Source organism: Phragmites australis, chromosome 7 (assembly GCF_958298935.1).
Source record: "Phragmites australis chromosome 7, lpPhrAust1.1, whole genome shotgun sequence".
Taxonomy (NCBI): Eukaryota; Viridiplantae; Streptophyta; class Magnoliopsida; order Poales; family Poaceae; genus Phragmites; species Phragmites australis.
The window spans coordinates 25844857-25857631 of NC_084927.1; the positions used below are offsets into that span (position 1 = coordinate 25844857).

The 12775-nt window shown below is 41.6% G+C and overlaps 1 protein-coding gene across 1 annotated transcript; it reads right to left on the reverse strand.

Annotated features, from left to right (window-relative positions):
* Nucleotides 1-421: 421 nt before the first annotated feature.
* Nucleotides 422-2120, reverse strand: LOC133923539 (disease resistance protein Pik-1-like). Its single transcript, XM_062368822.1, has 3 exons — nucleotides 1967-2120; nucleotides 1767-1845; nucleotides 422-1673 (listed from the first exon to the last, which is right to left on the reverse strand). The coding sequence occupies exons 1-3, from the start codon at nucleotides 1973-1975 to the stop codon at nucleotides 1411-1413; spliced, it is 351 nt and encodes a 116-aa protein (XP_062224806.1). The 5' UTR covers nucleotides 1976-2120; the 3' UTR covers nucleotides 422-1410.
* Nucleotides 2121-12775: the final 10655 nt, after the last annotated feature.

Consider the following 12775-nt stretch of genomic DNA (forward strand, 5'->3'; position numbering starts at 1 on the left):
TTTATGTAGGTTTTATAATCCATAAGTAACATATTTTAACTTGTTGCATTTAAAAAGCCTAAACAGAATTCAAATTAAAATTCATTAAATTTGACTGTTTTTGCACCTTTCATAAATTTTAGAGCTTTAAAAGAATTATAAAAAATAGAAACATTTGCCTATATCTATCTTAATTAATGGAATAATTTTTAAAATTATCTTCAGTTCTAAGTTATGTAGTGGAATTTCAAATTTATTCACATGGCCTCACTTTTCATGAATTTGATCAATTCTAATTATATTCAAATGCATGCAACAGTTTATAAAAATGATAAGAGATGATGCTCAAGATGTACATGCTTGTAAATTGTTGTTATTACAAAAAACAAAACAAAAATAGCATATTAACAAAGGATAAAGTGGTCAATTGCACCATCATCTCTATTTCAAGAAATTGAATTCATACAGCTGCCAAACGGTTTCTAGATATAATTCTGTTTTACTATAGAAACATTTAAAACAAATCTAAAATGGAAACGTTTCTGCAATAATTTGAGTTCCTACCAAATGCATGTCATCGTCACAAACAATTAGAATGCTGACATGCTGCTTGTTATTTGTCAAGCGTGGATCTCTTTCTGATTCCTGTTGCTGCCACCAATCCTCATCTAAGATCATCTCCAATAGCTACCTTAAATTTTTATTCTAAAAAATACTATTACAGCATCCCTTATTTTTTTCATCTCCAGCAGCTACTCTATTTCCTACCTTCTACTATTCTTTTTCTCTCTCCAGCCTCTGCAAACAGCACTGCTACAGTAACCTGACGGTGTTTTCCTCCCCTGGACCCACTGTCAGCGTCTATAAACAGTAACCTTAGCCCACCACACCGTTCTTATTCAAATGCGTAAGCCTGAAGACGCAGAAACTTTCACATTCCTGTAGAAATTGAACTGTTTCATGTTAGCTTGCTACTATGTTGCCTAAGGGGTGTCTGAACGATGTATCATGTTGGGTGGTATAAATGGATAGGAAATTGAAACGGCGGATGGCTTATATATGATGGGTTTGTAGATTTTCTTTTTCCGTTTGCCAAATCTCTCCTTGTGGATTTCTGAAGGTGAATTTGAGAATTTGCCGCTCCATCCATTAGATCTCCAGGATTTACCACCCTATGGCTATCAACTTTCTTTGGGCCACTTTCCAGAATATGGGGTTCCAATTGAGAAAACAAAGACCAACAACTAACAAGCATCAAATTCAAACCGTTGACATCGTCTGACAGGGTGGTGAAAACGGATCGAATATGGAAGTAATAGCTTTACCAATAACCTTTTCCATATGTTCTGTCGAAATACAGAATATCCCGAGTACAGATATAGAAGGTGCATGAGCTGAATGCCAACTGTTAATCCATCAAAACGGCCGCTTTCACCAAATGGTCACCACTGACGAACATGACGGCGGCAGGTGGTAGTGGTAGTAACCAGGGTACCAGTACGGCGGCTGGTGCACGACGTTGGGGTCTTCCGGCTTCTCCTCGGGCTTCTTCTCCTTCACCTCCTCCACCTGCAGGAGCTCGGCGTGGCCGATCTTCTTGCGCAGGCACCTGACCAAACAGACGGTGTCGACGCCGTCGCCGACCACCTCGAGCCGGTCCCTCTCGTCGCCGGCGATCCCCATGGAGCTCACCCCTGCATGTACATACGCAGCAGTGGTCGCCACTGTTAGCCCTGGCCAATGCACAGGGAGGAGAAGAGTATGGTAGAGGTAGAACGCATGCATACCGTCTGCTCGGGCGACCAACGCCATGGCCTTGGACCGGCTCTTCTCGCACGGCATGCTCACCCTGATCACAATTTTTTGCTGCGACAACGACGAGCAAAGCGATCAGCACGCTTCAGAGTTTCAGACTGCTCGATTCAAACATCGCCAAACAGAGGGGCAAACGAGAGGAGAGCAGAAGTTAGCGCGGTTGCTCAGTTACCTTCGTCATCGCGTTCGTTACTTTACGAGTCACCGAGGAGATACTGGAGACGACAGAGAATTGCGATCGATAGAGGCTGACTGAATGGCTGCGCCGATGGCTAGCTGATGGTTGTTTTGCCGATGCAACCAGTTTAGAGTTGCCTTGTGATTTGTGAAGGAGATGGGTACTCTCTCGGCTCTCCTATTTATAGACGGCTGGAGCGGAGGCAGAGCACCACTAGCTAGCTAGTGAAGACCAAAGGAAGGATCAGGCGAGTAGACGATCCTTCGTAAGAAGATTCGTAGCAGCTAAGTTCCCAAGTAAACAAGTGGGACTAGCTAACTAACTGACGCGTTCTCACGAGCTGCTTCATTGAACAAAGACTTGACGAGATCAAGCAGAGCCAATTTAAATTAGGGATGTCAATGGTTATTGTTAGAATAGTCCTATATGGATGGCAAAATACTGTAGCAATCTACTGTTTATATAGGTAATAATTAGATACATTTATTTCAGATCTAACAGTTCAAAAGATTTAATATTATAGTAATATTTACCGATTTTGCAGAGGATACGATTCTATAGGCAAGTAGATATGGGTAAGGAAAAAAAAAGTCACACCCGTGTATCGCTCTAAGAAGCTGATAGTGGCCCAATTCACTGTTCCTCTCATCTCGTTCCCCTTCCGGCCTCACTCGTTCCCTAACCCCATCCTCGTATCTCAAAAAAAAAAAAAAAATCGCATCCCCACGTTCAAGCACTACAGACCCAAAACACAGCGTAGCTAGCACCCAGCCCTTAGCTGCCTCGTGCGGCTCCATGGTCGCCCAGCTCCGCCCGTGCAACCACGCGCTGCCCTCCCCCTCCTCCGGTAGCTCAACAGCTAGCGACCTCATTTGGTTCTGGTGCTCAACAACGCCCCCATTTGGATCTGCACGAGCTCACAGTGCCCTCGTATTCAACCACGGGAGCAAGGCTCAAACAGTGCTGCTCACCTTTTGCCTTTTGGATGCACTCGTTCCTTCCAATTTCTTGTTTGCTTCACGTGTTCCATCTATGCCGCTGTCGATTTCAAGTGTTTTGCTGCTTTTCTTTGGCTGCTCCTTCGACGTCCCATTCAACGGCCCTCCACAACACAAGATCTGTGTGCCAGGTGGCCATACAGACGTGACCGCGGGTACGGAGTGCTCAAGGTAGCGGGTGTGGATGGTATTTTTTACTTATGATAGATAATTGGTGCAAACATGTGTTTTAAAATTAGCTCGCAAGTATGGATTTAAATAGCTCCTATCTATGCTCGTTGTCATCCCTCATCCAAATATTATGGCCTAATATTCCTGTAGACCGTGTTAGGGGTTAGAATTTGGCCTATGGAGAGACCCAATTATGAAAATTCTAATGCTCAAATAATTAGTACCATATTGCTAAGTAGAAGTGAAAGAAAACCAATTTAAAAGGTGGAGATGTTCCAATTGCTTGGACTAAGAGAAGGGCTTTGGCTAAGTTCGTGTATTTACGCTTTTTCGTATATAAAATAATCGTAACCGTGTCGTCTCGTGCTATGCTGTGAGTCAACTCCACTAGTTTTTTGCTAACCGTGTAAATTTCCTTTTCAACGAGACAATCAAGGGTCCTTTAGTGACTAATTACAGTGCGACCGTGTAAATTTCCTTGTCAACGAGACAATCAAGGGTCCTTTAGTGACTAAATACAGTGCTACCGTGTAAATTCCTTTTCAGCGAGACAATCAAGGGTCCTTTAGTGCCTAATTACAGTGCTTAAAATCAACAGTTTCTTGGAGCTGGTTATAGAGTTTAATTCGGCCATTATTCGGCTGATTATTCTGGTTCATTGCGTCAGTTACTAGAGGGCAAAGTTGCCTGTCGGTAACCGAGTGCAGCGGTAAATGAAAAGTCATGATAACTGCGATAACCGCTTGAATTTTAAATAAATTTTGGATAAAATTCGTTTAAAAAAATTTAAATTTTGGAATTTTTTTTTGAATTTAGCCTCTCGGTAACCAATCAAATTGGACCGGCTACCAAGCGATTTTCTTAAATTTTCCGCAATATCGGTAGCCGCTCGGTTTTCTCGATTTATCAAGCGGTTTTCTCGATTTTCAATGAAATTCAACAAAAACCCTAAAATTATCTCAATCTTGTAAAATCAATAACTAATTCATTTGAGATTTAAATCAAGTCAAACAAATTTTTTGTTTCCTTGTAAGATGATCTTACATGATAAAAATATTTATACTCATAAACAATTTCAAAATTTTCTGTGAGAAAATGTATTTGTTAAACCAAGTTAAATGCATAGTTTACTCTTTGCTAATCAAAAATCATGAAACTAGTTTTGTTACTCTTTTTACATGATCCTATGTCTTTTAAAAATACATGAACTCATAAATTAGTTATTGTAATATGTAGGATTGTATACATGTGTTATGACTAGATTAATTCATAACTGACCCATCACATCTCAAAAATTAGTGAAGCCACTTTTATTAGTTTATTTATTCTATGATTTACGTAGGAAAAATAATAATAGACATGAAAAAGTTAATTACATTGTTGTTTCTTAACGTATTCACTTTATGCTTGTGAACTTTGTAAAAATCATAGAGAAATTAATAAAACTCTAAATAAAGTGAAATCAATTTTAAAGATTCTCTTAAGATATATTCTATACAAGAAAAATATGTATTTACATGTTAAGTTTTTTCTTAACATGAGTTAATAACTGAGTCGCACGCTTTAACTTTTTTCTTTTTTTTAAACTTCCTTCCTATAGAATATGATGCAAACGATATTATTTTTGAATTTTTTTTTTCACAGAAGGTCTTATAATTGTCTCTAGGTTTTTTTAGGATTTGTTTTTGAATTTTTTTTATTTTTTTCAAATTTTTTAATTTAAATTCATTTACCGTTTGGTTTTAAAACCGAGCCGGATCGAGATGTCCGATTATCGCGTATTTTTGTTGGTTACCGACGAATTTTTGAATCCTGCTAGAGGGTAATTGCCTCCTATAAAGATATGAAGATGTCCAGGTCCAGAACACACGTTTTTCACCCCATTCTTCGACTTTCTTTCTCAGTGTGCACCTGGGAGGAAACAAGCGGTATCTCCGATCGTAGAGTTCACTGCACGAGATGGCAGTTAGGTTTCTAGACAGCGCCATCCTCACGACCACTATGCGCTGCTTCACCTTGCTACATCGATCCACCACTGCATCAAGCCGGCATTACGTTACTTATCTTTTGACAAGCCTAATGTAAGAACGGATTTTAATCTATTCGTGTTCATGCTTATGTGTAGAAGTACTATTTTGAGTAGCCCGTTGCTATGGATTTATAACGCAAATATTCTAAGTAATGCATTCTATATGTTCTGCGTATTTTGTCTCTGTTTATATTTTGGAATTAAATTTGTGCCCAAATTTTCAACATTAGGAACGCGCGATTTTTTTCCTTGGCTTTTGAGGAGATTTGACATATTCAAAAGTGAAAACCCCTTTCGTATCAAACAAGGGTGATTTTCCATTGTTCATATACAACAATAGATTGGCCTATGCTTAGAATCCACAGTACCAATCTGCTTATGGTCTATAGTACCTTGAAGGACATTAAAAAAATCAAATTCAAAACGGATAAGCTAAATCTCACCTGAGCATTCTAGAACATCCGGCACTATTACTATTTCCAAAAAAATAAAAAGAGAGAATTGGCGGCGACAGGAGCGGCGTCCGATCCTGCTCGGAATCGAGCCGGCTCAGATGTCCATCGCACCACCGCTCCTGTTGCCATCGCCGCAACCACTACCGTCTTCCTCGCTAGTGGAGATCGAGAGAGAGAGAGAGAGAGAGAGAGAGAGAGAGAGAGAGAGAGAGAGAGAGAGAGTAGAGAGGTCGGATGAGGCAGGAGAGAGAGAGAGAGAGAGAAGGGGGGCGGGGCGGTGGAGGCAGGAGATTGAGAGAGAGAGAGGAGAGGGACCTGAGCCGACGAGACTAAAATCGATTTAATACAAACTTCGGGTCCGATCATTTTATCAGGACCGTTTCACTATCAATGTCGATTTGTAATACAAATCGACACTGCTATTAGTTATTAGTGTTAGTTTCTGTCTGAATGGACATGTGAATGCTTGGTTTTACTACAAAGCGGTAGTGATATCTTATCAATGTCGGTTTTGACTGAATTGACACCGATGAGGTAACATTTATGACTAATTCTATAGTAGTGTTAAATCATCTTACACCTGTAGCGCTTGAACTCATGGTCGCCCGACACGGTGATTACGCCGGAGGGTCCTGGCATTTTCCTGCATAGGCACCACCTAAGAGCAGTTGAGCATTCCTCTCTGCGAAATATAAAGTTGTATTGGTACGGGAGATCAACCACGTGGAACATCACTTCCTCTATGCCGGCCGCTAGCCCTTCTCAACCGTGTGCTAACACATTGCACTGCCCAACCTATTTTCAGAGTGGATGATAAGCATTTGGTGTCGCATATGGATCCTTCCTTTAAATAGAGTGTTTGTATTGCATCTGTAATTTTTAATCTGCATGGATTTAGATGATATCTATCTCCTTTTCTATTAATTAACATGATAATTTTTAGGCCTTGAGAGCCACCTCATAAATACTAAGATCGGACGGACTTAACATAAGTGAACAGCGTGAGACTAAGAGAGTATTTATTGTCTTGGTGAGGTGATCACGAGTGCCGTTTGTATTCATGAAGATTCCTTTCTAGTGGCATAAGGACCCTTCCTTTTAAATGGAGTGTTTGTATTGCATCTATAATCTGCATAGATTCAGATGCCATCTTTCTCTTTTTCCACCGATTAGCATGATAATTTTCAAATCTTGAGAATAAAGTAGGAGGCTTTTTTAACTTTACTAAGATAATAGATAAAGAGAAGAAATACACTTCACCAAATCATGGAAGGAAAGACGAGCCAAGTTCACTTTTCTCACCGTAACCTACACTCTTTTGGGTGTGCACTAGCACATGTCTAAGAGCATATACATACCCTACGCTCTTGTTTACCGAGTGCCAAATAAATTAAGTCAGGTCACGCCGATTGCGCATTTGTGCTGTTGAGTCTGGAGCTGTGCATTGTGCACGGTGCACTGACTTGTTCTTCCACCAAACCTGTTCTTCTTGGGCTAAGCTCGGGCATCAAACTGCAACCTAATATTTTCCGAACTGGGCTCAGGATATGAGTTGGGATGGGCTCGAGCCTAGACTTTCTAGGCTGGGCCGACCTGACCTAGGGTTTGAACAAGTTTAGCTCCATCCCACGAGTGTTTGACGATTTTTTTATTTTTTTATTTTGAAAATCAAAAAATTGTAAAACTAGGCATCTATTTGAAAAAAACTGCAAAAATATGTTACTATTGTGCTTCCAACGGATGATAGATTTAAAAAATAAACATGTTGCTCTTCCAATAAGCGATAGGTTAAAAAATAAAAAAAAAACTGTGTTCCATTACTCTCAAAATTCAAAAAACTATCGAAATAGTTATGATTTTCTAAAAAGGTTGGTTGTAGAGGATAATATAATCTAGCTCTCAAAAAATTTCAACTCAAATAATTACTTTTACAATGAGAAACAAAAAAAGTCAAATTCCATTGCACAGTATGCCTAAGAACACTAGGATCCTCTTCCTTGCATGTAGACCACGCTAGTTAGAGGGGAGGTGCTGCCCAATTCCTTTCTGCCACTGTCCCCATCTCTGGTCGCTATCTGGGAGTGCTCTAGCCGTCGCCTTCCAACGATGAACACCAAAATGGGTTCGTTGGAGCCCGTAAATCCCTGGCCACCTAGCCTCGACCAGACCTGCTGCCCCTTGTCGATTTCGGTGAGCTCTCCAGTGGTGCGCCACCGTAATTCTTCATCGTCGCCCCTTCTTTGCTCTACTCCAAAGGCGAGCCCGCGCGCGCTGCTAGGCCCTTGGCCACGGCAGCGCAACCGCCCGAGCAGGCAGTGGCTTGACTCACTGCTAGGCCGGCCTGGTGGCGCAACCCAGTGGCCCGCAACCACTTCCCCGTGGGCCAGCCTCCGCCCAAGCCCTCGATGGGTCAGGCACTGTGCAACCAAGCCCAAACCCAAGCCGAAGCACACATCTCGCCTAGTCCATGCACTGTTCAATGGGCCCCACAAGTGCACTATTCAGTGGGCCCAGTACTGTTTAGTGGGTCCTAGATTTGGGCTCATCCATGAATAGTGCAATTCTGAAATTTCTTAGTTTAATTTTAGACTAAATCTTTCGAAAGTCATAACTTCTCCGTTCTAACTGTGATTCCGGTGATTCTTTCGCCTAAATTAATCTAAATGTTAGGTATATCTTTCTATCAAGTGTGATATGCATTAGGGATCATTTGGTATTCCATTTGGTGCTATTTGATTCTTCTCTAGTATAAGCCATCGTTAATCGTAATCGCGCTTTACAGAACCGAAGGAATTCGCGGAGGAACCAGAGAACCCTGACTTCGACTAAGGGTTAGAAGAAGACTTTGGAGAACACAAGTCCTATCTCCTTGATCATTTTAAACATATGTTATCAATAATCTAATTTATCAACTTAAAACTTAACTTATTATTGCATGTGTTATGTATTGTGCTATTTCAACTGCTTGTTGTAGTTAAATCCTATCAAATAATTTCCATGCCTTAAACATCATTATCCTGAATCCATGTCATCCTAGGATTACCTGTCGTTATCTATATTAACGTCGGGCGACGTCTTGATATCTAGTATGCTTATGATTGAATACATCTCTTCAGAGATGTCGCTTCACTGAATATGCCGTGAATCTTTGACGATTGAGGAATCCTTGATAATCATGTGGGATATGGTGGGTAGTATATAAAGAGGGTGAAAACTGTTTTGGCGGGGACAAGTAGAGTAGTCATCCGGCGAGGATGCTCTTAGGGGCTTGAGTTACCTGTACGGTATTCATTGCCAGCTGAATATGTTTGTCCCGACCGTATAAGTACCGAATCATTGCACCATCATGCTAAGTCACTCCAGTACAACCATGAGTCCTGCTATAGGCAGAACTTAACTTTTTTTGTCTCCCAACCAACCTGGACATTTTACTAGGAGGCCAGGAGAGCAACGAGAACCCAAGCGTCTGTCAGGTGCTTCACGGAATGATCATGGAACCAGACTCTTTACGAAGGTCCCGGTGGTACCCTGTCATCCATTACGTAGACCTGAAGCACTTGGGGTGTCTCGTAGTATAGTCCAGCAAGGAAAGATGATTGAAACATCTTAGTATTATTCGCTCCTCTGCTTGCAACGGTTGGAGACTGAGCATATCGTGTGGGTACAGTATACAACCTCTGCAGAATGTTAATTTATTCGAATTTCACTACATAAGAAGCCAACAAAGGTGACACATCATTAGTGACAGCTGCTCATTATGTGTCACTAATATCCTATTAGTGACGAGTCCTATGAGGATACGTCACTAATGTGACCTTGAGCCTGGACCCGTTTCAAACCTGTCACTGACAGATCATTAGTGATGGGTGAGAAAATCACTCATCACTAATGATAACAGTGACCGTCACTGATGTGTTGTAGCCCACATTTTACTTTTCGGCCCAACAGGCCCAAACCCTAACTATATAAAAATTGGACCGATGCTGATGCCCAACTGGTCCCACACGCCTTGACTTCCTCCGTCCCCATCCCCTCACGCCACTGCCGCCGCTGAGCCCCTCCAAGCCACCATTGTTCCCCTCCACGTCATCGCTACCATCGATCCCCTCCACGTCGATCCTGCTATCGAGGCTACGTCCCGGCACTCCGCATGACCCCTCCGCCGTGAGGCGCTGCTGTGGGTCTTGCGCGCGTTCCCGGCACTAAACCTATTCGTGTGCAGGCCTCAATGACGCATCCCGCGCCGCTGCTCTGGCCAGGACGAGCGCGGAGCTGGGCATCCGGCGGGTGCGGCTCGCGCAAGCGAGTGGGGTCAGGTGGCATGGGCTAGAGGCCCTGGTGGTGGTGTGCCCGCGGCTATAGGTAGTCGACCTGTCCCACTGTGTGGTTGTCGGGGACAGGGAGATGGCTGCCCTGGCCACGGCGACGGGGCTCAGGGAGCTGGTGCTGGACAAGTGCTTGGTCGTGATGGATGTCGGGCTGGCAAAGGTGGCCGTGGGGTGCCCGGGGTTGGAGAGGCTCAGCGTCAAGTGGTGACATGAGATCTCTGACATTGGCGTCGAGTTGCTCGCCAAGAAGTGATGCGAGCTACGAAGCGTCGACATCTCCTACCTCAAGGTAGCACCTCAATCTCCATTATTGTGTTTTGGTCTATTTGGTTGGCAACAGGAGGTGTAGGAATGATATTGAGACTGCTTGGATTGATTCAATTGAAACAAACATGTTGCAGAGGAGCAGCAGGAAACCCAAGAAATGGCTCAAGTAATCCAAGGGCAGAGCAACGAGCTGTCATGACTTTGTGTTGTTCTATCATGTGTGAATTTACTAGAATGATTGGGAAAGGTTGCATTGTTTGTACGATGCTGTTTCTTTTAGAAATTACGAATCTTCTTATGGTTTGGGATAGTTCATTTGCGAGGATTCGCTGCATTTTGCCTGTGTGAATGGAATGAGCTGGAAAGGCCAAGCCTTTGTGCATTTCCTTGTTGATGCAGTGTTTCATTAAAAATTGTATGCTAAGGAAATCCACACAATTTTTATGGAAATTTCAGCTTGACACAATGTGGCTAACATTTCTCTAATCTATAAATGCTAAGCACCTTGATATTGCTTGGCTCAGTGTTTTCTTCTTCGGAAGATCCTTTTGGATTTGAGCAAGAGCGAAAAGCACATAAATGCTTACATGACGTAGTGAATCGTATTCCCTGTTTGGGATTTACCATGCTTATTATGCATTTTGGCTTGAATTGTAAAAAATTAGAATTCAGTGGTAATTACTCAGGTTGACTTAGATTCTATCTGGAAATTTGATGCACCAGAGACTAAATCACTTAACTAGCTTACGGTTCACTTGCCCATTTGTTCCTGCTATCTGGTTTGCAATATATACATAATGGGATTCGGGAATTCTAATGCTTATGAAAATCCAAGAATGCTAAGATTTATTTTCTCCTTGTTTCGCAGGTGAGCAATGAATCCCTTAGATCGCTCTCCACTCTTGAGAAGCTAGAGGACCTCGCAATGGTTGGCTGCTTGTTTATAGATGATGAAGGCCTACAACTGCTGAGCACTGCAGGCAACTCACTGAAGGTAATAAATAAACTTCCAGGGATTCAGATCTTGTTGGACTCCGTACATACACTGCGATGCCGTCTTATCTTTCAAACTTTGATACTCATGAATTTTTTCAACCTCATCCGTTCCAGAGTATTGATGTATCGAGGTGTCATCATGTGACTTCTCAGGGCTTAGCTTCACTCGTAGAAAGTCAAAGATTTCTCCAAAAAATAAATGCTGCAGCTTTTCCTATTTGCATTTTGAGAACAAGGATGCAAATCTCTGATTTCGTTTGAGAGAGAGAGAGAGAGAGAGAGAGAGAGAGAGAGAGAGAGAGAGAGAGAGAAGTAAATTTCCCCACTTTCAGTGGTTGTTCACCTTCTGCTTTACACTTGCAGGAGATAGAGACTTGCTTTCTATCCAAGTTATCAACAATAAAGGAAACTTTGAATGTATTAAGAGTTTAAGAATCGATGGTCTTGAAGCCTTTGCCTCAAGTCTTCTGGCTATTGGTGATAACTGCAGGAATTTGGCCCTAGGACTGATCTGAGGCACAAGGCAAAGTTCAAGTTTGTGCTGTACTGTTGTGGAGCACTTAGCCACTTATTATGCCACTAGACTCTTAGTTGGTAGACTGTTAATTGTTCTGTAATATAATTTTAAATAACAGATTCTAAGACAGTTTTTAGGAATTGAGTTCCTCTTTAACGGTATAGTCTTTTCGTTCAAAAATAGTAAACATATTTCTTTTGGGCTCGGTCTTCAAAGTTGAATTTTGACTAAGGTTTGGTTTTCTCATAAAATATATTATTTATAGCTACAAAACCTATATAGTAGAAAATAATTTTGAATTGTGAATCTAGTTGTATAATTTTTATACATTGGATATTCTTATAATTTGATTAAATGTTAGTCAAAATATACAAAGTTTCACTTTTCTAAAAAAAATATGCCTACTATTTCTGAACAGAGTGAGGAAGTTGTTATGCCACTTACCGAGTATCTGTAACTAATGCATATTTGATGTAACCCATTATATATTTTTTGTTTTTCAAAAACACATCAGTGACAGGTCTAGACCTGACCCGTCTCTGTTGGGATCCAAACCCGTCACTGATGTATAGTCATCAGTGACAGGTCGGGATCTAGATCCGTCACTAATTAGGGTTATCACCCGTCACTAAAAAGCTATTCTGACGTAGTGTAGCCATGTCTGCGGTAATGGACATGCAAAGCAATGACCTCACTTGGTTAGACTTAAGGCATGTGTATCGTTGATGAGTGGGTGTGTCGACTAAATGTCCGTATGATGAGATTGATGGCTCGATTCGCCTGGAGCTGTGTGGTACTGGAGGTACACTAGGCATAATGATAGGGATTACAGAGTGAGGTGTAGCCCCTGCTAGGACCAAAAACCCTCATATATATCTTGTTACCTTGTTTATGCTGTTTCAAAGTTAACAATAGAGAATATAACTAGATATCTACATAAAACTGTTTTATGCTTAAAACTAAACCGTAAAGTCTTATCCTTGAGTTATTCTTTATACATCTATCAAACCTCTTGCATTAGTATAGGACTTGCTGAGTACCT